Consider the following 26,071-nt stretch of genomic DNA (forward strand, 5'->3'; position numbering starts at 1 on the left):
ATTCTTTTCCTTCAGCATAGTCAGCACTGTTAACTGTGTTACTGTGTGAGACAGCGTTGCTAGGGATTACCTGTTGGCATGTCAATGAATCATACATTTTCAGTATTTCAAGCAACACAGCATGGGCAAAAGACCACAAGAGGGAAAATATTTTAAAATGTTAATGAAGGCTGTGTGTTTAGTTTGCTGAATTCCTCCTCTGGCAGGTAATGGAGGTGCTGCAGGAAGGGCAGAGAGGATCAAGTAGCTACTTGGGATTTGTATCTTTTTTTTTTTTTTTTGATCTTATTTCACCCTGTGTTTCACTCATCAAATATTGTACAGTGCAACTCTGGCTTTCCAGCTGAAACTTTTAGTTCTTATAGTAGCCTTTGTGTTAAAAATAGATTTTCTTTTTTCTTTGACTACTGCGGCCACTATGGCCACTGATCTGAGAGCCTAGCACGTCTTGGAGCTTACCAGAATTTACTGTTAAAAAAAAAGCCAAAACAAACCCAAACCAAAAAAAAACTGTTGATATCTGAAAAAAAACCCTGTAATCAAGAGACAATGGCTCACTTGTTCAGTGGCCTGAGTCCAATACCACAAGCCTGCTCTGTGGCCCTGGACAGGGTAATTATGCTTTGCAGACTTGGGAAAACAGCCTCTGCCTACTTCTTCAGGCTGCTGTGGGGATAAATGTACTACAAAATATCAGAGAGGATAATGAGGCCATAGGAGAGTCTGAGCTAGATACATAAAGGTTGAGCTGTCACTGAAGAGATAGCATACTTTTGCTCCTCATAGACTTGTTCTGCTCCTGGAGAATGGTTTCAAAGTAATTCAGAGAAATCTGAAATGCACAGGCAACCATCCCTGGGTTCTTACCATATATGCAATAGTTAGAGGTTGCTGAAGGCCTTCTTGTTCTTTCTTTATAGAGAGTTCCTTGCTTTCTGGAAAAAAACCCTAGATTGATCTCTATTTTCTTTTCCCATAATGCCCTGCCTCTGACTTCATGACCTTTTACTGTAAGTATATTATTTTTTTGTTACTGTATGGCAGGACGAGTTTTCCTCAGAAATTATATAAAATTAGCTATGGTATCATTAAGATCACTGAGCCTATTTTCCTCAGGGACATAAATCCAAGATTTATTTCCCTAAGGACCCTACCCGAGTGAAATCTCTATGACCTGCAGCAGACAGCACTGAACAAGGGGGATTTAAATCTGAACTAGTCAAAATTGAAAACTTTTCATCACTTGATGTGGAGATTTTGGTTTCATTTAGAAATTCACTCAACTCTTGAGCAGTAGTTTAAATTTATCTTTATGTGAACGAATCCATATAATAAAGTCCCTAATGTATGCAATATGTTTGAGAGTAGAGCTAAAAAAGGTATAGTGATAGCAATATTGATAAGGATTTGTTACAAAATGCATTCAAAGAATCTGTCTCTCATCATTTTAATACCAATTTCCATAAAGAAAACAGAGTGCAAATAATGGGGGACTTTAAAATAGATTGTCCCAGTTTGAACTGTTAGGAAAGAGCATTTATAATCTTACCTGCCATCCTAAGTCTCGGAAACTCACATAAAGTTCATGTTTCTTACATGCTTGCTTTTGCTCGCTTGTGTTATAATCTACAGGAAGTAAATAACATTCATAAGTTATTTGGAAGCATTGCTAGAACTGACAAGCTTTAGCTATTTTTGAGATCCTTACCAAGCTGTACAAAGGAAAGGAAAACCATGCAGTCATTTACACTCCTAGGGTTAGTTGTAAAGGCAATGTAAACCTGGAAATATGGAATCAGCACAGTCAGACTGATACAATTTCTGTACACTGGCAAAATATTGCATACAGTATTAGGGGAAACAGGTTTTCAAAATGTCTATTTGCTGGCCAGCTGAGTAACACCTCTGATAATATCCACACAGGTCATCAAAGAGGACAAGTGAGACCGTGATCCAAAATATCAGGGAAATCATCTCTAGGTTGGCACAGTTTTAACTACCAGGTAAAGAAAGTAGCTGAGTTCAAAAGATGAATTAGCAGCAATAAAAAACATCCTAAAACAAGGGAATTTCCAACAATCTCTTAGTTAAACACACAGTGGCATGTATTATACTTCTTAATTTTTACCATATATTCTGGAAATATTCACCACTTGATGATATTTAGTTGCTAATACTAACGTAAACAAGAAGACTAACAAGTGCTTTTTAAAGGACTGAAAGGTGTCTGTCAGAGATGCGTCAGGATAGAAGGACACCCAGAACTTCCCATACATGCTTCTCCATGAGGACCTTACTCCTGGAGAAATTCTGGTGCTTGTTCCTTACTGCTCCTAAGTAACAGGAATGGAAGGGAATAGGATCATGCCTTCATCACATTAACCCCCAAGGTTGGTTTTTAGAGCTATTCATGTGGTGCCATAAGTGAAGCATGTGACAGAGCAGGGAGCACAGACTGCCTCCTCTGTTTCCAATTCAAGAATGCTTAAGGTGACTTTTTTGAACCAAAATAATCATTCTGGGAAAAAAAAGTTCACAAAAAAATTCACAACAAAAACAACAACAAGAAAAAGCAAACAAACAAAAGTCCACAAAACCCTGAAAATGAAGACATGGAAAAATAAAACAAAACTTTCAGTTTCAGAAAAGGAATTTTTTTAGGCACATTTCTTTTTTAACATTATAAGACTTGAGACTAAAATGGGAAGGTCTCTGAAAAATTTCAGGATAGTTAAGATTCAGAGAGAAGCTCCTTTCTCACATAAAATGAAAGGAACTTCCGCGGTCTGTTAACTAATCTGGGTAGCTCTTCACCATCCTTGCAGAAAACTCTTCCAAATATATGGCCTAGAGGAGTTTTTCTGCAAATTTGTCAAGCGCTTCTTGTCAGCCGTCCTGACCTCTGCTACCATTGCTTCTCTGGGTTCTCTTCAGCTTCTCTGTGTCCAAAGATGTGATGGCCACAACCAAAACCAGTATAAAATAAAGCAAAGTAGTTATTGAGGCTTGTTTTCTAGTAGTGTTACCCAGAATAGGAGTTTTGCAGTAAAACCACACTGTCAAGTAATCAGCTTCCAAACTTTTTTTTAATGTATTCCTGCCTTGTCAGCCTTAGGAGTCTGTTGTAGTTTTACAAATCAATGAATAAAGAGCAGATTGGGGATGAGGATGTTGATGAGATCTGCAGCATGATGGGGCTGCAGCAACCATAGTAGAGTAAAGGTTCTGCGGGATGACATCCACAACAGCATTGCAACCTGTTGCAAGTCAAGCAAAGGTGGCACAAATGCACTGTGGTTGTCTAGGAAAATCTTGACTGAATTCAAATTCAAATAGGAAGCAAAAGTAATGTGTAATTGGGATGAACCACACAGAAATAATATTAACATGTTGCCTGGGAAAACATAAGAAAAATACAGCTTTGTTGTGCAGTAGAGCAAAGGGCCTAGTGACAAGGACTCAGAAGAGGTTAATGTGGCCAGTGATTTCTTTGTCTTGTTTTTTCCTGGCAAGATTTACCCCCAGGACTCCCAAGGTCCTGACCCTAGCAGCTGAAGGTCTAGCCACAGTAAAAGAGATAGAGTTAGGAGTCAGCTAAGCAGCTTGAAGATACATGAGTCCATGTGAGCAGAAGGGATGAATTTCAGGGTGGGGAATGAGCTGACCAGCACTGCAAAGTCACTTCCTGCCCTTTTTGAGCATTCATACACCAAAAGACATTTCCGATGATTCAAAATGGAAAATGTCACACCCATCTTCGAGAAGGCCAATCAGCTTAACTGCAATTTCTGGGAAATCTTTGGAACAAGTTCTCATGGAAACTGTCCAGGCACACAAAGAAGGTGTTTTGGGAAGAGTAAGCATGAATTTACTAGTTCAAACTGTGCCTAACCAACCTGACTGTTTTCTGTGATGATCTGACTAGCTTTGTGGGCTTTTGAAGAGCTCTGGGTGTTGATCCCTTTCCTTTAGGAAGGCTTTGGATATGGTCTCCCATCATATTCCTTGTGTCAAATTGGTCTAACCAATAAAAAGCTTTGATAGGTTAGAGTACTTTGATAGGTAAGAATATAATGGATGGAAACTTGCCTAGGCTTCTGGGCCCAAACAGTTGGGGTCAGTGGTACAGAGTCACCTGGCAGCTGGTTACTAGGGAGGTCCCTAAAGGATCAGTGCTGGTATTAGCATCCTTTTTAGTAGCTTGGACAATAGAACAGAATGTGTTCTCTGGAAGTTCACAGAGGATATGAGATCTAAGAGGAGTGCTCCATCATCCAAATTACCAATAAAAGGTTGGACTGCACCAGATCCAGAAGAAACTCGACAAGACCTCATTCAAAATACACAGATAATTTTTTCTTTTACTGGTAACATGCTCTTTGAATAGGCTTTTTCTTTATTTTTTAAACAGGCTGTGTACCCACTTTCTATTGAATACACATGGCCCCAATATGACTCCCAAAACTGTGTCAAAAGCTGCCCACAAGTCACAATTATGTTCATTTGCAATACTAGATAAGCACTAGGGATGTTAAGCTAGGCTTTCTAAGCTATGGTTCCTCAGATCCTCACGGTTTTTAAAGACAAGCACTGTGCTCTTTCCTATGGTATTTTTCTAGCCCTTCAATGACCACCATTAAAGGATCTCCACATACATCTGGTTATGTGCTGCCATCTCAGATACTTTCAGTTGTCCCAGGGTGTGCAGGGTCAAAATATACACCCACATCCCATGGGATATCTATGTCTTTTTGGAGAAGCAGCTGGAAGCAAGGCAGTTTGCCCTAAGACATCACAATTTTTCAAAAATCTATATGCTTTTATACAACCAAAATCCCTGAGTTTGTGCTGAGTTGTATGTAACAATCCAATGGGTTTTGCACACACTCTAGAAGTGAAGGTAGTTAAAAGTAAATGAACTTAAAAAAATTGGAGCTGTGTTCACTGATTACTCTTCACACAGTCCTATATATTCATTTTCACTAACATCAGTGCCCATAGGAGATGAATATTGAGCTTTTCTGTCTCAGCTATTAGAGGGAATATAAAACTCATACATATAGAATAAAAGTCACTTTGAAAAAGAACTGTGACTGAAAAATGTGGAAAGTATGCACATGAGAAAGTCAGGAAAGCCACAATATGTTTTTTAATAGCACACAAGCAGGCAAACAAACGAAAGCTGAAGATTGTGGTTTTGCCAGCCTTCTCTGCAGTGACAGTTTCATATTCAAGAACATGTACAGAAGTTTTAGGGCCAAGATGTAGCAGAACATCCTCCAGTTAAAGGGGAAAATCTGAATAACACATATGTAAGTCATTGCACAGATGTCATCATTGTTGTGATACTCTGAGCCATCTGAATATAGGTTCAGATGATGTGTGGTCACACCAGAACACCTGATAAAATGGCCAGCATGTACAGACTGTAAGCCATCTAACCCATTCACCTATGAAGAAAGTGAGACTCAGGATAGTCTGAACCCTTCCCTAAATTCTACCTTTCATGTAGGACAAATGTTGTGTGTAATATAACATTTTATGTAAGTATCAAATGTGACATTTATAATAAGATCTGGTGCTAAGGATTCAATTTCACACACTGTAGCTTCAAAGCCCATATGCTTATTCTGTCACGAATCAAAACCATAGGCTATTGTGATTGAGAAAACATTGTTCCTCAGTGGAATCTAAACCCCTACATAGCAGAAAAAGCTGTGGAAGGAGGTCAATAAAATATATGTATAAGAAATTTAATGAGTTTTTTTTCAGGGGAAATAAAGACATAAAAACATGCTTATACATACTATTGCAAAATACTATATTCTGAATCAGTTCATGTTACACCAATCAATAGCATACACAAAATTTAGTCTTAAGTATTGTTTCTTGGTTTTATCTCCATATGAACAAAGATTATGTAGCTTTGTTTTTTATTTTCCTGGTGTAAGTCATTTTTCAGTATTTAAATGTGGCTATTCTCTAGTGCCCAGTTACATTATAAGTCTTTTCAGACAATGCTAAAAAAGTTAAAATTTAGCCAGCTTTTTTTTAGGGGACAGTTATGTGACTGACTTTGTAAACAACCTGCTTGGTCTTGTTTTGGTTTGAGGATTTTAATTTTGATTTCTTCTATTTATAGTTCAACAAAAATAAAACTAGGTAAATAAAAAAGAGTTTAATCCTCTGAGCATAGGAGGCAGGTAGAGCCTGAATGCTAAGCTTAATTCTGTCTGTCTTTACACTGCATTGATGTCATCTCCTCTTGAAGTTCTTAGCAACACAGGGGTGGTGATCCCAAGTCTGTCAACAATTTCCCAGGTGTTATAATAATAGATACATAAGATTTTATTCTCTTATATTGAGATTGTGTATATGAGAGAATCACAGAATGTTGGTTGGAAGTGACCTTAAAGATCAGCTACTTCCAACTCCCCTACCAGGGGCAGGGACTCCCCTCATTTCCACTAGATCAGGTCTCTTCCAACCTAAACCATTCTATGATTTTGTGAAACTTCATGAATAATTAAAAAAATGTCTTGTCCTTTGGAAGGGAAGGGCTGGGTTGTCTGGTGGAGCTTTCCTTTTTGACCGTCTGAGAACACAGTAAAGCTAATTGATGAAATCCAAGAACTTAAAAAGGGAAAAACAGGGTGGCAAAATACAAAATGCAAGAGGCAAAAGAAAGATGAAAAAAGGCAAGAGCAAGGGCAAACAGGAGAAAAAAAAAAGAAAAAATAAAAGGGGGAAAAAAGGAAGAGAAAATGAAGAAGAAAGAAGCAAGGAGGAAGGGAAGACATGATTGTGGTAAAGTTGAAACTCATGTATAGACAGAGAAATATTAGAAGTCTGTCATACATGAATGACAACATACCTATCTGGGTCTGGCTACATTACCTCTGGCTATGTAAGTGAGCATTTTGCACTGTCAGTGTCTGTCTTATTTGTTGTAGATACAAGGTCGTGGAAGAAGCTTAGAAACAAAAGACCTACATCACACAATTATTTTTGCCCGTCTCTGTATCAAGTGTCTTGCTTCAAGGAGTGAATGAGGATTGAATACAGTCTATTGACTATCTTCCATGAAAAAGATGATGGGCAAAATTCTTTGGTTTTTTCCCAAAAACTTTTTGTGTTTGAATATGAAGATGTGAATTTTTGAGAACTTTTGAGGTTCTGCTCATTACTGAAACTGTAGGGAACTGGGACACTTAGCCTTCACCACAAACCTAAAGGGATGAAGTATATCCCCCAGATCCTGGGGTTGGAAAAGAGAAGAAAAACAGCATAGCTTTTCTCTGATAGCAGGCTCTCCATATAGAGGGACTATATTCTGAAAAGAGTCAGAGATCAGAGAAATATGTTCTCTTCTCTATGTCTTTTTTTCACAGTGGTGACATCTGGATAGAATCCCTACATTGCCTTTGCAGCCTTCAGCATTATCATCCACAATATTTCAAGAGAATTGTTGCAGTTGTTATTAAAAGAATTCTGGATCACCCATGGTGGGAAAAGTCCAGTGAGCAATTGTTAATGACACCCAAACAAGTTTGTTTATTTGTGACATGGGGATTGTTGAGGCAAACTGCAAGGCAAGAGCATGGAATGTGGTTTGCCACAGTGCAGGAGCTACACCTTCAAGCAGTTTTGCCAGAGATGTTGCTATGTGAAGCTGTGGTCACTTATCTACCTTCAGCTTTGCCATCTTTTCCAGTCTGCCTATATCTTAATGCTTCCCTCTCCAGGCAATGCCTCTGATTTTGATGCGATTGCATGTGCAATTGCTTCTTAACCTGATTTTCTCTTAACAGTATGGTTTTCTTGACCTGCAATCTCTTCTGAAAGAGATCTGCCATGGATCGACATATGCAGTGGTGTATCTATGCTTAGGTAGACCTTAAAAGATTAGAGAAAATTTGTTTCATAATGCCCATTTCACTAGAGATGTTCTGATTTTCTTATTTTACAACACGTCTGGTGCACAACTGGATGCAGAGACAAGGTTGAAAAGTATTTTGAGACTTACAGGCAGCTCTCCCTGAGGTAATTCTTAAGTCAATATAATGTGATAAGGTTGTGTTTTTCCCAGGTTAAAGCAGCAAGGAGCTTTGTCTTTCCTGCTATAATCAATGAGGGTTAAGAAACCTGTTCAATTCTCACTTTTTCATGCACTAGATACATAGGATTCAATCTGAAAGTGTGAGATATATATTTAGGTATCTTGCATGTACCATGTACCTAGGTGATTATCCCTTCACCCAAAATAATGTGATTCTCAAAATCAGGAGACTTTCCAGAGAATATGAAAAATTATTTAAATAATTTCTTTGATTTCTTTAGCAACTTAGCAGTAATTTTTGGTTGTTATGGTAAAATTTTCCTTCTGCAAAAGATCTGGGAAAGGCTTTTTCATTGCATTAGAGTAGTCTTAGCCTGCCTCTGTCAAGGTTCTGAGACAGATATAAGTAATGCATATTGCTTGTAACATTTCTCTTCAAATAGGTGAGCCCCACCCCAAGGCTAAATTCTTTCCACAAAATATTGATTTGCTTACTTTTAGACTTCCATGGGATTTAAGAACAGCACTTATATTAAGGCTTTGATATGCTGTTATTAAATCTGCCATGCCTCTAGAAAGAAACTATTTCACACCCTTTTCCCAAAAAGTAAATATGTTTGTTCAGAAATTAATATATTTAGAAAGTGACTTTGTGCCTTCAGCTGAAAGGATTGTTCCAGGAAAAACTGGAGCAAAATTTATTCCAGGCTCTAAAGCAATTAAGAACATTTTTATGTGCATTATTGTCCATACCCTTCAGGTAAGGGAAATTCGCTCCATAGAGGGATATATTTTATCTTTATATCATTATTTGTCAGCTGGTCTGAACTCCAAAACAGTTTACAATTTCGCAGATTGGTTTAGCTTCCTCATTTCCAGTATTGAGGTTTTTGTGTTACATCTTGCCTTCTTCAGCTGAGGCAGTTTTGCTGAGGATTGCTAGACAAGTAGTAGGGGTGCAATCCTTTTCCTCTATTTTTCACTTATGCATAGCAAAGTATCATCCAGTTGCATACTGTGTAGGCTTAGTTTCAAGCTCAGACACAGACTTTCTTAAACTGCTTGGTCCTTTCACCCGCCTGAGGCCCATGATACATGTAATTGATCTGACTTACAGAAGGGAGATCACGCCCAGGGCCAGCATAACGAAAGAGGAGTGGGAACACTGTTTCTGGCAGTTCCGCCAGTGAGCAGCACCTTTTTGAGCTGTTGTAACTGCATTGCATTTGAGCAGGTGCCCATACCTCCTATAAAAAGACTGCAAATCATAGCTCCATCTTACCCCCAGCACTTGGCATCCTAGAGGACTCCTGTTGACTACTGGATTTGTTGCGGTTCTGATTTTTCCTCTTGTTGTTGGCTGCTCGGACAGAACGGAAAAGCACTTCACTTGCCTTGAAGAATGCAACCATGAATGGTTGCTTTGACTGAGGCCCATGTCTTCCAACTAGGCCAGCAGATTTAACATTGATACTTCTACCTAAAAGCAAGGGAAAATAGAGGTTAAAAAGTGAACTTCTGGCCCTCCCAAAGTCCTAGCAGAAGTTCAACTGCTGACTGAATCATAGCAAGGAATTTGCTGCAATCCTGAATTTATATGATTAGTAGTCTATCCACATTTTGTTTAACAGAACTTAAAAAGACAAAAAAGCTAAGCAATTTGCAAAAGTTTCAACAGCTTTACAGATACAATTTTTATTTCATAAAATTGCAGTCTCTGTGTGCTATATACCTTTTTCATTACAGAGGTGTTTTAATTCAGTCTCATATACACCTCTAGAACTGAAAAATAAATGAGGCCCATTAAAGTTTGTTTTCTATAGAAAGGATAATGTAATAAGGTCTTCTAATTTTGCATCGTTTCAGTGGGATGTGGAACTTTATATCCCCCAAGCAAACCAGTAGTAAATAGAAGTGTAAATAATAAATATAACTCTGCTTTAAAAAAAAATATTGTGCAGTGTTACTCAAACTGATGTTCATTCACCAGTAAAGGTAGGAAGCCATTCAGTTGTTCAAGAGAAGAGAGTTTGAAATATGTGTGTTATTGACTCTGGTTCTGTTCCCGCGGGATGTGCATATTTCTTTAAAATATTTGTTCAGCCAGGACTGTGTGGTAACCTCACTATATTATGTGGTCTAAACCTCACTGAAAGAAAGGAAAGCAAAACAAGTCACTGAAACTGCATCAGTGACATTTTAGCAAATAAACCCTCACTCTTAACAGAATTTATTTTGGCAGCATAAACACTTTTGTGCGTACGTGTATTATGCAGAGCCCTTCAACCGTCAGAAAATGAGACAGTGTCATGTGAAGCTGTGCAGCTGTGCAGGGTGGGGACACAGAGGTCCTTTAAAGCCAGGGAGGCTCCGGGCACGGGCACCGCGCGCCGGGCGGCACCAGGGCGCCTCAGCACTCTTCTAAACCCGCTGGAAAATTCGGTACGTGGGCAACAAAGGAGCATCTGCCTCACAAATGTATAATGCTGTTAACTCAATCACCCTGAAAAAGAACTTGAAAACATAGGAGTAAACATTATAGAAATAAGCATATAGGTTTCCTTTTCAAACACAAACTCACAGTGGCTGCACGCCAGAGTCTATATTTCTTAAAAAAACTCTATCACTGGCGTAAATGAAAGAGGCAGTTTGATTTGTGGTTAAAGTAGTTTCCATTCTACTTCCACTGTAACAAATGTATTAATTCAGCTCAGACTTCCTCCTTCTGGCAGCCCTTTTGCAGTAAAAAGAGAAATTAGAAGTTCCAGCCAAATACCATACCTTGAACTGACCCACTTCAATACATAAACACTTTTACAACATGTTTATTCAGGTGTAGCACTTTAAATTGGTTTAAGATGTTTCCAGTGACAGAGAGCCCAGCAAAGGCAAGAGAAGAACTGAGAAAGTTAGCAGTTATGGAGCAGAGTAATTGGCAACATATTCTGAACAATTTTGATAATTGCTTTTTTGACTGCAATGGAAAAATATATTTGTTGAAGCTTCTGATTTCATTTTAAATGCTTTTTTAGTCTTGTGTTTCTTTAATTCTTTTTTTCATGTGTTTGAGTTACTATTAAATAATTCAGTAACATTAATTTCTATATGTTCCAATCTTCTGTTGCAAGTCAGATATGAAAAACTGTACATGCTATTCTCTATTCATAACAACATGGACAAGCTAGCTTCTCACCATAAAGTTCCACATTTCCCTTCATTTCTAGAGGGAATATTTTTACTATTTTTCTTTGCTTTTCATTCCAACGACTTTCAGAATTTTAATTTTATCTGTAAAATATTAATGCTTTACTGCTAGACATATGGATAATACTTTTAGATTTATATATTGAAAACTGTAAAGGTGTGTGAAGCTTTTCTGAATTTAAATTTAGGTCCCCTGAATTTACAATGGTGGATATTGTGTGCGAAGCAAAATATCCTTCAAACCAATGTGAACTCCCTTTAAAATAACTTTTAATATTATTAAGTTTCCTCTGGGTTTCCTTTAGACTTCAGCAATGAGATGGCTATTAAGATTCCACAAGTTAAGGCTTACTTGGTTATCCAGGGTATAGAGATATACTATAAAAAATTAATCCTGTAACCCACAGCCTTTTTACACAGAGAAACAGCTTATGTGACTAAATTCCTTTATGTGCTTGATCTTCTAAGCAGCCAGCATAAGATTTTAGCACTCATTTGTTCAATTCATGAATGGCATATGCACTGGATCTGCTTCTTGTGCAGAGGAAAACTTTTATTGACTTCTGTGGGTACATTGTTAAACTGTTCTCTCTCAGTTTATCATATACCTTAGCTTATATGCACCTTTCAGAAGATGAAGCAATCAAAATATACACTGCCCTTGAGACACTATATTTCTTCTGAGGAGGATCTCTGAACTGTTTGGTTTGGAAAATCAAATTACATATGTTGTCTCCATTTTAGGTTGCTTCTTTTCAAAAGAAATTTTGCATTTACAGAACTTCTCTTATCCTTTATTAAAATTTTTTTTAAAAGAAGAAAAAAAGAAAAAAAATGGTCTTCAGTCTAAAAAGCATTGCCCCTTCTTGAACAGGAGGTATTTCAAAACATTCTGTTCTGAAAAGCATCAACCTTTCTGCCATAGCAGTAGCTCCATTGTGTGTGCCATGGTCTTGTTAGGTAGACCTTATTTTTGTTTGTAGTGTCAATTTCAGCATACATTAAAAAAATATTTGCTCTATGCTGAATTTCCCCTTGTAGCATTCATTTTTGTAAGTGGTTTTAATCTATCGTTTCTTGTAAACATTTCGAAAGCTCTTGGCTTCAATGGCAACTGGAAATCCAGGTCTCTGGGGCATGCAGTTGTTCCATACTGTGGCATTAAAGCAATACTTTCTAAAGTCAGCTGAATGACTCAGGCTGACCTGCTTAACTACACTCGGAGCTTCAGCCAGATGAAACTCATAAAACCAAAACAGCGAGGTTTGTCTTTCTGCTTCTCTTGAGCATCTCTGAACAACGTTGTCAAGCATTCTGAAAAATGGGCTGCATTTTGTCCTTCCATCAAATCTTTAATTCTGAGGATTTCAAAGATGTTTTTCAGATTTCAGAAGAAAAGAAGTGCAAGTAACCAGCAGTCTGCTAGTGCCTGCTCCTCTGAACGTAGCCATTGCAATTGCCCCTGCATCTAGGAGAAACCCCAAAAACACAATAGATGGATTTACTCTGTGCAGTGATAGTCCAGAGCCCTTGTATTCTTCACATTCTGGCATGCAGTCCTCAATACTGCTCTGACAATTAATTATCTCCTCTACGCACTGGCAGGTATATTTGGAGACTAAAATTTATTTAAAGCATTATGTTTCAAATTTGCTGAACTCCTTAGTCCTTATTCATAGGATTCTGAGTCTTTGGCAAGATGTATTTGTTTGACTTGGCATTTAAACTTCTTTTTGGCTTTTATACTATTTGATAGTAAAGTGCCCTTAGCAGTTTGCATAAAAGCTTGCATGGAAGTTTGGGGTTGACTGACTGAACTGAATGAATATTATTTGCCTTTTCACATTCTCTCCCCTAATAATAAAGGAATCACTGCTGCAAAAATAACTATAAAGTTCAGCTTACAAAAAGGTCCTATCTCAACAATCCTGACAATTTTGTGGTTTTTTTTTTTTCACCCACAAAATAGGAATTGCACTCGGGTTGATAACAGCAGAGCTATTTGCTGTGTCACTCTGTCTGCTTCAGTTCTGTCACATGCAGTCATATCATACAATCCTTTGCATGAACTGATCAAGTTCCATCTTAAAAGTTCATTTCCCCTCCAGCTGCTCCAAATGGAAATGCAAGAGGCCTTCAAACTTTCAATAATAATCTGTCTTGCAGTCTTGACCTGGAGACATATCCTTGTTTTTCATAACATTCAGAAAGCTGACTTTTTCTGAGACTGCCAGTGTGGATGCTCATGACAGTAAGATCTGTGCCTTGGCTTTATCTCCTCAGACAGTATATATTTTAAGTAAAATATTGATCAGACACTTATTTTGCAAGAGCTTTCAGTCATTATGCATCCTAGCCAGATTTACACTGGCAACACAGCACAATGAGTAATTCCAAAATCCATTATTTTGTCCTGAGTCATCAGCCTGCACCAAACCACTCATTTTGTTATAAAAAACAAGAACTTATTTACTTTCAAAAGCGTTCAAGAAGTCACAAAACACATTTTATAGATTAACCAATACTGCTAGGTCACAATAGTTATTTTGGTAATAATTTTACATATTTGTACTTAGAAATGAAAAAATTAGCAATTCTGAGAATTCATTTCAATGCAGTTTGCTGAAAAAAAATTAAAGTTCCAATGCCACACCCAGGATTTCCTTCTTTTGGACAGTGACATCTGAAATGAGGAAAGGCCTTTTGAAGAAAAATCCTGAGCATCCAAGCTCCAATAACATTTTATATTTGAGCAAAAAAACTGCCCATAGGCTCTGACTATGAAAGCTGACACAGTAGTTTTCAGAATTAGAGAGAAACTTCCATGGTTTTTCATGCCCGAACAGCACTCTTGAGAGCAGTGGGACTTGAAACAAAAAAGAATTGAGCTGGAGCTTGACTACCTAAGCTTATTTTAAAAAAATACAAGAAAAAAGCTAATAACACCATTGTGATGGTCTATATATAACACATCCTCAACACTCCAACTCTAAAGTATTTTTTTACTATCTCTATTGTATTATCTACATAAACTGTTGCTCAAACTTTTCCTTTGGTGGACACATTTATCTATAACAACATAAAATATGCTTTTGACGCATGCTTTATGTGTTTTATTAACTCTTCTTCTCCCTGGAGGCTTTAATGGGGGGTCTTGGATGCTCTGCTCTGACTTTCCAAGTTTTCACAGCTTTAGTCAAGACTAGATTCATCTTTTGTTTGTCAAATCTTACATTTAGTTGTTTTTACTCAGTTCATTTAAAGGAATTTCGGGTGTCTTTTTTGTGTTAATTTTGGTATTCATAAAGCTCTTGAAGAAAGCACTTGGGAACACATAAGGAACTCTGATATGCTGTATAATGTGGCAGTACCATATATGCTTACACAAAAAAATCAGTTGTAATTATACACAAAAATGCTCTGTAAGTACTTGATTTATCCTTCCAAGTTAATGCACTTAAACTGTGAGTGGCTTGTGGGAGTCCTGGGGCTTTTCTGCACCATTAAAAAATGTGTTCAGGAAGACAATAAAACAAGGAGAGATTAGATTAATTGGTCATCCACCAAAGAATAAAATGGATAAAAGCCTTCTGAATGGAATGCAACACAAATGCCATTATCTCTAAACTAATGGTGTTGAGAAGCAGCTGTATCCTTCAGCTGTCTGGGGAGCAGGGTGTGGGGTGATTTGCACAGCTGTACAGCCAGGGCCAGTGTGCACCAGTGGTGGAAGGAGAAAGGGTGGGAGCCCATTTCACGCCCCTCCTTGGCCCTTGTGGAGTGTTTGTACCCAGCTGGAAACTGTGGTTCCACCTATCTGAGCAAATTAAAGACTGCTGGAACTGGATCATCCGCTCTGCTCAGGGCGGGAGTGTGCTCCTGGTGCATTTACATCCTCTGCCAGCTCCACCACAGTCAGCAGAACCTCAAGGCAGCACTGCAGCACTGGGACCTTTCTCATGGGGACAGCTGTCATGGGATCACCCTGTTTTGGAGACTGAGACTCATCCCTCCAGCTTGTTTCACGCCAAAGTATTGCCGAGCACGTTTAATTTAAAACTAGTATAATTTTGGCCAAAGTCAGCTCTGAACCAGAAATGAATGTAGCTGTACTTAGGCAATGCTTGAGCCCAAGCTAATAAAACCTGCTGAGGGGCAGGATGTATTAGCTTGGGTTCAGTGCTGTGCTAACATGGCTATATGGCTTCCAGATGGCCCAGAATTTAGTCAGGGCTATTGCCTGCCAAAGCCCAGATATATATATATATCAATATAAATACATATTTCCTAAGTTCCCCCACTATAAGGACAGTAATGGAGGAGACATTGCTCCTCATACTTTGCCTTGTAAATACCAGATCCATCAAGAGATTTAAAGGTAACAACCCAGCAGCATCCTCCAGAGTACTTGATAGCTACCATGGCCCAGGTGGTCTAGGGGCAGCTGTGGGATAAATTCATGACATTTAGTGTGGTAATGGTGAGGCCAAAACAACATCAAATATACAGCCAAGTACATGAAGAGGCCAGAGTGCTGCCACAGGTTGTCATTGCTTGCAAGCAAACCAGCCACTCCATGCCACACTGAAAGCTGCCTTTCTGAAGGCTTAGTTGAAGAAAGGGACATTGGAAGATATAGGCTAGAAGGAAGGGAGGGTAAAAAAAGAGAGACTATGGTTTTTAGTTTCTTCCCCAACATGTATGGAGAAGAACTTCACCAGTCCTTCATGCAGCATGTGGGGTTAAGAACCAAACCCTCTTCCAGGGGACACACATCAGAGCATACCCAAATTCATGCTGAAGAGGGAATCAGCCTTCCACAGCCTTCACTTGGATTGAGTAACCTATTTTTTTCAAGTTTGCTTTTGCTCTGGGGAAAAAAAATACTTGAAAATACTTGAAGAGTCAGAGTCAGGGAGCTGAGGGTTCCTGCTGCCTGCCCACCTCAAAAAGCAAGAAAGCCCAAAGAAACCTTCTATTGGACTATGTGGTAACAGAAATCCTAATCTTTGTTTTTTCTAAGTAGACACCAGTTTATTCCCTTCTGGTGTGCTGGTAGATAAAAAATAAGTGAGAGCTGCAGTAATCTAATAAAAGGCACAGAACTATATGACTGTGGGGCTACTCAGGATGTTGTGTATTTGGAATCCATTTTATTCTGTGGATCACCACCAATCACATTGCACATTATCTCCCTCTCCCATACTCTGTAAACAACCCTAGGTTCTCCTCAGCAATGACATAAATAGAAAAAGGCTTGCTCTTGTAGCTGTTTATACTACTTCAGCAATAGTGATGTTCAGATCACTGCTAACATCCACTTATAAAAATGCTAAATGTTAATACAAAGGTGCTGATCCAGTAGAACAAGTTTTAAGTCTTAGGAGACGTGACATATATACAGGAAGAGGTTGCATGGAGCTTTTGAAATTATTTGTGCATCTGTATTGATTTTATGCTGCAATTCATCCAACACCCACGCATCCATCAGCGTGAAAAAGATCACCTCTCATTTGAATCACGACAGAGAGTTTTGGTGTCAAAAGTAGGGAATCAGCCAAAAAGGGATGCTGCAGAATGTTGAGGATACGTTAAAAAAGAGAATAAAAAAAACCTGATCCTTAATTTGCCACAGCCCCAGGGAAATAGTGCATTATATGTTGACAGCTTCCATATGTGTCATGCAAACCTTTATTCTTACTGTTCAAAATAAAATCTCCCATTAAGAGAAAAAGTCTACATTTCATGCTAAAATGAGATGTATGATACCGAATACTATCCTAAAGAAAAAATAAAACACATTCCAGTGTCATGTGGCTTTTTGTACTTTTTTCAAGATTTTCAAAGGGGGAAAACATGAATTACAACAACCAGACATTTTTCCAAAGATTTTCTTTTCACACTGTTGTATTAGTTACAAACTTATTTTTATTCCTTATGTAGACATTATTATTATTATTTGTGCACCGTCTTCAGGGATGCAAAGAAATATACACAAGTAATTGCCAAAAAATGTCTCTGATAGATGATGGTAGAAAGATTACTTTAAATGGTAGTGATAACAATATAATAGCACCCTGGAGTCTCATCAACCATTGGTTCCCCATATTGGCTGTATGAATAAATCTAAAAATTAGTATGTACTTACAGATTATCTAGGACCCCAGTGTAGCATCAGAATAACTCAATCAGGGATCCTCTTACTTACCAGAATCCCATTTAGTTTAATGATCTGTTGCAATAGAAAGGTTAATGGATCAGGTTTTATCATAAATATCTCTCCAGTTATGGGGACAGAAGTACTATGCCTCCTGTAAACTCAGCTGACAGCTGAAGGCATGAAGAAATGTGTTTCAGACCTGCATGGCCTGAAGTTCACTCAAGCCAAGGGAAGGTTTTTCAGCTGTTTTGAGCCAGTCCCTGAGCTCTCTCAGAGAACTCGTTGGAGGAAAGGTGGGTGGGGTTCTCTGGGTTACGAACTGAGTCCGCTACACACTGAGTCGTATAAAAATTCATGTTCCATCTGTACACAAACGTGTCATTCAACTGCTGGTGTTTCTAATAGCTTCCAGAAGTAACAGCAACCCAATAAAAATAATCAAAGCCTTAAGAGCAAAATTGTAAGAGCATGAAAGGATGATTTTGCTTGTGCTAAGCTGAAGCAGTGTAGCGTAGGTCTATCCTATAGTTTTGAAAACTTTAGTCCCTAGAAGTGGACTCCTTGTACAAATAAAGGGGAAAAGGGAATAGAAAGTGAGGGAAAAGGCAAATTCCTTCATAAGTCAAATAAGTAAGGTGCAAAAGGTAAAGCTGTTTGTGGCTTTGGAATTTAAAATAGAAAATTATCTATCACCTTTCCGATCTTGGGAGTAGGACAGGGGAAATATTTACATGAGCTATTCTTTTACAATTTCTTCAGTGTATTAACCTAAAGGTTTCCTTTTACCCATACAAACTTTCCTGTAGTTTACCAAACGGATGTAATTTTGAGGCTAGAACCAACAAATTGCTGGTTGCAGGGTTTCTTAATGAATGCCTTTCATGGATATTTAATTTTCAACAATTTCTGTGTTCAAATCTCCTGGAAAAAAAAAAAAAATCAAGGATGGAGTTTATTCTGGAGCAGGAAAGCTGGCCAGAAGCCAGTCCACCTAATTTGGATTCCTGACGGAGGTGTCACCTCCCCAGAATTGTAAGAGCTTTAAAATGGCTCACTAAACCAGGCTGCCTAAGAGATCTACTCCCCATGCAGCCCAGGCTCAGGAGTGGTGCCTTTGGAGGTTGGGTGAAGGCAGCAATGTGGTCTGCTCTGCACTGGTGCCCCCCTTGTCCACTGGCTGTACTCTGACCATAAGGTAACACCAGATGGAATGGCCGTGAGCTTCGGTGCAAGCCTGCCATCTCTCTTCTTAAGCATCGTGCCTAAAGGACAGTTTTTGCATAACTCTCCAGCAGCCAGGGCACTTGCTGAAAAAGTATAAGACGCTTTGTTCACAGCCCAGCTGAGCCTGAGGGAGAATTTAGATCAAAACCAATGAGAAAATGTAGCCAGAACAAAGAAGAAAAAAAATATTAATCCTTACACCAGGGTTTCTTCTGCTACTCATTAACATTATGTCAGCTAAGGTTTAGATTAACTGGCATCATAGATCCCTTGACCTCTGACATAAAAAGCTTTTTGACAAAAAGAGTTAAATCTGAGTTTGCTTGTAAAGTGGTATGGATTAAGTGAACCATCACAGAAAAAACAGTATATAAGTCTCTTTTTATTAGTTTCTAAAGAAGTCTAAATAAAGAACATTTCTTCTAAAAATATTGTTTTGCACTGAGATGCATTTTCAAATTTAATGAAGAGCATAACTCTGAATAATGCAGTAGCCCAGTAAATTTGTACTAAAACCCCCACAGCTCAAAACTTCAGTTTTGATAGTGGTTTTTTCTAATTTACAGCTAACTAAAATTTTCAAGATTTCAAATTTTTAACCCATTTCAAGGTTTAAAAAAATCTTTTTTTTTTTTCAAATTAAAGAAAACCAGTTCCCGCATTACCCTATTGTTAAACTTGCTTCAACATCAGTATCAACAGATGCTATATCTTTTGAATGGCTCTGAGGTTTATTTTATAATGTTTTCTATGCTTCAGCCCAAGAAGAAGTTCTGCAAATCTGTCTGACTTTCCTGAATGTAATCATCAGTAGTAGAACATTAAAATGCATCTTAATTTTGTATGTAGGAGCTCTTATCCTGAACCCAATTTCACTTGATTCAGTTAGTTTTATAACTGTAATGTTCTAAGGAATTGAAAATAATAGAAAATTTGCAGACCACATCAACAGCAGGATAAGATTAGTGTTATTTGCTTACAAACTCTCAGTGAATTGTCACCCAGTCAAGTTAAAAAACACCCATCCAGAAAAAGGTCCTAGCAAGGTTTGACAAGAGCACACAAGGCATTGGGATCTGTAGTTTGGATCTTACCGTCCCCAGTTTCAGCGCAGAGTTGCAAGCCCAGGTTGTTCTGTGGATTAATCACCCAGTGATTGCTGGTCACAGTGATGTCGAAGACAAACCAGCCCACATCTGAAGCTTGAGCCTTTCTTGTGTCTAACAGGAACAAGTCTGCATCCCTAAGTTAAAGAAAATAGAGACTTAAGGCATTCAAATATTATTAGCTTTGCCCCTAATTTTCTTGCTGACAATAACTTCTTGGAGCCCAAATTAATAATCCTTTGACATATCCTCATTATGACATAGTACAGCATGTGCTGTAGATGACAGGTAGTTGGTAAGTATAATGCAGGTATTTCCCCTAAGAGGCTTTTCTGAAATGAGTTGCAGCATGTAAAAATGATAGCTCTGGAAAATCTGAAAAATACAACTTCCTGATACAACTACATGAAAAACATAATTGAGGCCGTGTATAAAAAATTCATCTCTCAACATTAGAATGCGTCAGGAAGATTCACTTTTATAAACTTTTCAGCATAAAAGACAAAAAATGTCAAAATCACTTCCCAATTTCAACTAAAACTCAGAGGTATAGCATTGCTAAAAAGATCTGTTGTTAATAACATATGACGGCAGCTGTATCCTATGACAAAACATTAATAGATAGCAGTTCAGACCGTTTCCTATTACTGCAGATGTTTAGAAAATAAGTCTCTATATCAAAGCAGAAATTACATATCTATTCAATAATATAATTATTACATTTTAACCCTCAGTTCCCTGGTATATTTTCAAATTTGTTCCCATGAAATCTTCCAGTAATTCAGAAGGGCTGCTCGGGGGAGTTAGTATAATTGTGTTACTAAATTTTTAGCATGGGTCATTTACTTGTTCTGTTTCCACATATCTTGTGACACAATTGGTTCCAGATCATCATCTATATTACAAATAATTTACTACAATGACCAGACTAAACCCAAGATATTTAACTCTCATCAGTTTCATTTTACACGCTTCTACAAAGCAGCATGCATTATTAAAAACTGTTTTCACCATTTAACCTTTTAAACCTAAATCTATAGTTATAGAAACCTATTTTTTATGCCATAAACAGTAGTCAAAACAGTAAGATATAAGAAAAAATATTTCATTCTTATTTTTTACTGTACAAGCCAGCTAAAGGCAGAGTTGGCTCACATAGATCTGGGAATTGTACTGTTGCCTACAGACAAAATGAATTCACACTTAAAGAGGAAAGACAACCAGCCAGAACAGGCTTTGTGTGAAAAAGTGGATTTAAAATTGCTAGTGTCTTGTCACTGTATTCTTACATGCTTAATCACAATGACACCTTAGAAAGTTCCTGTCTTATCTAAACACAGTAAATGCACCTAGAATGTCTGATACTAAAAAAGCATCGAGTGCACCTTTTGAAACTGTGATTGCTAAATAATGAAGAAAATAAGACCAAGTGAACTATGACAAGCATATGTTTACTTTTATGTGAGATATATCTGCAAAATCAGGTTCAAGAGCTCAGAAATTATAAAGGAAGATAATTTAAAATAAAAAAGGGAATTGAAAGGGCTTTTTTTTCAAGTTGCCTTTTTTTTTCTTCTGTTAAAGGATAATCTTTGTGCTGGGCTCTTATCATTTCCATTCTAGTAGAACTGTGCTAATGACCACACAAGGAGAAAACCTACATTCCCCCTCTGGAGTTAACATGAAGAAAATCTTACAACTCAAAAGAGCCTGATCTGCTATGCTAGCACTGAACAAATTAACAACGTACCACAAGCTCATAAATAGTACTCTCTGGAGTCTTAAATGCCAAGTTTTTTTCTCTAATAAGCAGTTTTATCAGAATTTTAAACCTGAAAAGTTCCGACTGTAATAGTCTTTGAGATTTTTATTTAGAAATACTTTTGCATCACTCAGTAGATTTAATAGAAAACTGTAAAAGTGTTTGGAATATAAAATACTACAATACCACAGTGATATAATTCCACACTTGTCTTTTCTCCTCCTAGAATACATAATTGCTTTCTCATATAGAGTCTTTCCATTCCAAATCCTGGACTGATACTAAATGTTCTCAAAATTACAATGTTTCCCATGCTAAATCAGAATAAGGCACTACTAATGGTCCAGTCCAGAAATGCCTATGAGGGACAAATTTTTCCCCAATGTGACTTTATTACTTTGTACTGCAGCAAAAACTCAAACTAAAGTGTCTTTGATATTGGCATATCAATTACTTGTCTGTCTCCCTGCAAGTACGGCGATCTGGCTAAGGTAATAAACTTTAAAGAGACAGATTGCTCTTACTCATTACCTCAGCAAATGAAACAAAAATGAGTTGGCATTACTTAGAGAAAACCAGAACTGATTCTTGAGAGCACACAGAAGAATGGAGAAAATGTGTCTGGATCAATACTAGTAATTTAGCCCAGGTAACAACAGCATGTTACTACAGAAATTCAGTCTGTAAAACTCGGGGAAAAAAATTCGGGGAAAAAAATTCAGGGAAAATAACAACTTCTTCCACAATTGATACAGATACAGGGTAAAAACCTGACCCCTGAGAAGGCAGCAGGAGCTCTGGGATCAGGGTTCCCCCATTAGCTCATGTCATTCATTCAAACTTCCCATCATATTTTGTGACATTTTTAATTTTAAAATTCTCCTTTATTCTGTGCAATCACACTTAAAATGAAAAACAGCTGCAAATTTTGGCTGAATTTTAAAAAGTATTTCTATTTAAAATATAGCCTACAACACATAATAAAAACCCAAGGCATTATGTCGTAAATAGCCCAAAATGCAGAATGCAGCTGATTGGCTGTACCTTTACAGAAGCTCTTTAAGTTCAGTGATTTCAGTCTGGTCCCCAGTGATCAGTTTTATAAAGGAGAAATGCTACCACAGTCAAAAATTTCAGCAAAGAGGCTGAAGGCAGAACATCTAAGAAGCTCCACAACTCCTGGGACCCTTAAGGAAGAAAAGGTGGAACAAACCAGCTACGTGTTCCTTGAAAGCCAGAACAGTACTTGATCAGATCAAATAATCATTACAGTGTAATAAGCCATCCCAATAATGCTGTTTTACCTCCATCCTCATTCTGGAAACTGGCTTTTGTATCTTACTGCCACTTGAGCATTCCCTAATGTGAAAACAGCCCTCAGAGTTTACTTGAATTAGTGGCTAGCTGCCACCAAATCATGAACCAAGATTTGGCATCCATTGGACAATATTTACTTCTATCTTGAGAAAAGAGCCGGGTAGGATTCGATGGTGGGGCTCCATAGGAAGTCAGCCTGCTATAGGCCATGCTGTACATTTCCTTAGACCAAATAAGAAACTTTAATCTCAAAGACTGGAACTTCAGTAAACTCCAAGGGAATTAAACACACACACTTCAGTAGCCATGCTGCCATAGAGACAGAACAATGCCTGAGACTACAGGCAATCCTTAGTATGCAGCTTGGAAACCCTGAGCCCTGGACACCCCCTGCCTGAAAGCACAGCAGGACTGTGTTTGGGATTGCAGAGTCCTGTCAGACACCCGTGTGTCCTGCTCAAAGCAAAGGGTGCAGGAGCAGTTTTGCTGTGGAATGTCACTAGTAAGGACTGTGGGATATTACAGAATCATAGAATCAGAGAGAGGTTTGGGTTGGAAGGGTCCTCAAAGATGATCAAGTCCCAACTCCATGCCATGGGCAGGGAAGGCCCCATTCAGCCCGGCCTTGAAAGCTTCCAGTTTATCTTTTAATTACCTTCTGCAGAATGGTCAAACACAAGCAAAAAAGCCATGCTTCTTCAAAAGTAATCCAAGTTAGACAATCTTTCTGCCTCTAAGGAGCTAAGTGAATCTTGGCTTGCAGTACCTCAGTGTCAGCAAATGGTGCATTTCCCAAACCCAGACACTTGGACTGTGCGCGGGACTCCATCATTTGCTTGTTGAGAACATGAACCCTCACCTGCTCTGTGCATAGGCAGATTATTTGGTGAACTTGGACATAACCCTGGATTAAATTACCTTTAAGGTAAGTTTTATTCTTGTTCGGTGCTTGCTGTTGTTGCCTAAGAATTAACACTGCACAAGGCACAGCAGTAGCAACGAGGCCTTGTCAGGTGTGCACTTATGATCAAATATTGTCCCTACTTAAGACAGGTAAAGGGGATGGAATTCAACATGTGGTGAGTCCATGCCAGGATTGGGATACCTGTTGGGATACTCCTTGATGATCTGATATATGCTAATCTGAATGGTTTCATTCTCAAAGCGGCTGTTGCTCCGATCTTTGTATATCCGGAACTCGGCGGCTGTCACTGCCTCTCCGTGAGGGATCTGAGTCAGGTCAAAGCGGAATTCCTTGTAGTGCCTTCGGTGGTGGGAGAAGTCCTTGTCCCTTTCAACTGTGAGAAGAAGAATTGAATGTAAATTAAAGACGTGAAACAAATGCCCATTTCCCATGATGAATGGAGCATTCCCTCTGCTTGGGGGTTAACAAACATGACAATATAAAACTGTGCAAATAATAAAACCACAAGCCCAGACATACTTCCAGTTAAAGGAAATTCCACCAGCCCAGTATCTTCAGTTCAAAAGGAAAAAAAACCTCCGTGGCTTTCATATAAATTCCAGAAGCTGGAGTGGAAAGAATATCAAAAAAAGCTGAAAGGGGGCATGTTGTAAAGCAACTAGAAATATGGACAAACTAAAAGCTGTGAAAGGATTTAGGACTTGAGTGTAGCTATAAGCACAGCAATAGCAATGTCAGAACTATAGATTACTTTGAAAAACACTAATTGCCTCTAATAACCAGGCTGATGAGAGGAATGCAGCTTATTTCTGTTTAATGTATTAAAAGTGGTACTAAAATGCACTGCAACAACTGTATAGTTACGAAGCAGTTAAGTCATATAAATTAACACAAGTTGTACTCTAATGGCATGCACGTCATCTTTCCAGTGGTCAGAAGAAGGAACAGTGGGTCAGGGCCAAGTGGTTCTGGCACCCCAGCAGCATAGGATGTACAATTCTGGCTTGAGAAGTGCCCTCAAACCTGTTCTTGGTGGGCAGGTGCAGCTCCCACTGCTTCTGACACTGCCACAATTTAAAATAAAAAAGCAAGCCTCATGATTGCTTAATTGAGGTTTCTACAGAATTTTAAGAGGAACAAACCAGATGATTTTAATTTATAACTGGTTTGGGTCTATTTCCATTGTCTGCTGCAGTTCTGATTCTGAGTTAGAAGCAGCTTTTGCAATGGAATATATGTTTTGATGTGACAACGGAAACTACAGGCCATAGTACTGGCTGATCATTGCCTTATGGGATTCATACTTCAGATTTTAGGGATGTGGAAAGGAAAATGATCCATGGTTTCCACTTCCACAGAGTACAACGTATCATTGACCTATGAATAAGCTGTGCTCCGTGGGAAGACAGAATTTCTGTCTTCTGGAAAGTTCTACCTGCCTGGTGACATACGTGCTTTGTTTAACTGATGGTGGACAAAGTCTAAAATGCAGAGTTGGGATTTGGTTTTAGATAACCAACTAAACATTTATGGCTGCACTCAGCTTCCCTAAACACTCTCTCCTGTAATCCCAGCTCTTTTGCTGCATTTTAGTCCTCAGATCTGAGGGAGGAACAACGTCTGTTCTGAAAAAGCACACATTTGCATTACTAAATGCTACATGTATGAATAATGTGTAAATTATTACAATATTTATACTTACATGCTTATATATACATGCCTCCCAAACAATTCTTTCTACATACATAATGTGTATGCGTTTGCATGTATATACATATAATTATATAATTTGATATATAAACCTACATATCTGTATTATTATAATGCATCTGTTGTCTTACAAAATAGAAATCCACTAAAAGGTAAATAAATAATTTTGGGCTTGATACATAAGGGTATAGTTAAAGTGGGAGCTATCGAACAAAAAGTATTTAACACTATTTTCAGAGCAGTAGTTACTAGTTAAGTCACCTGTGGTCATGTAACTAGCTCTTTACAGTGTATTTCCCTGTCACCTTTTCAAAAATCCAAACCCTCCTTGCTTTCATTAGCTTTTTTTTTTTACATACAAGTCTATATTGCCTTAAGAACCACAAAAAATAAAATATATAGGTTATAAGAACACTTTATCTTCAGTGAAAATGAACTTTCTCCTGGCTGACAAAAGGAAAATTGTCTGCTAACTGTGAGGTTTACTTGGCTCAAGTGCATATTTAGCTTACATGGGTTTGCCATCGAACGCTGTGCAGAAAAAGTAAAGCAGAAAAGCAGCAGAAGCATGTAAACTGGCTGCTCTGCAGCTGAAGATGGATGG

General features: G+C 38.1%; 1 protein-coding gene across 2 annotated transcripts in view; it reads right to left on the bottom strand.

Moving 5' to 3' along the window:
* Window positions 1–26,071, bottom strand: part of BMP5 (bone morphogenetic protein 5) — a 55,346-nt gene that overhangs the window by 6,409 nt on the left and 22,866 nt on the right. For both annotated transcript variants that reach the window (XM_005427915.2, XM_031062755.1), the window contains 4 exons: window positions 23,938–24,130; window positions 19,742–19,890; window positions 9,342–9,539; window positions 1,550–1,626 (listed from right to left, as the gene is read on the bottom strand). In XM_005427915.2, coding sequence (XP_005427972.1) covers window positions 1,550–1,626; window positions 9,342–9,539; window positions 19,742–19,890; window positions 23,938–24,130 — 617 coding nt within the window. The remainder of the gene's footprint in view (window positions 1–1,549; window positions 1,627–9,341; window positions 9,540–19,741; window positions 19,891–23,937; window positions 24,131–26,071) is intronic.

This window comes from Geospiza fortis, unplaced genomic scaffold (assembly GCF_000277835.1).
Source record: "Geospiza fortis unplaced genomic scaffold, GeoFor_1.0 scaffold603, whole genome shotgun sequence".
Taxonomy (NCBI): domain Eukaryota; kingdom Metazoa; phylum Chordata; class Aves; order Passeriformes; family Thraupidae; genus Geospiza; species Geospiza fortis.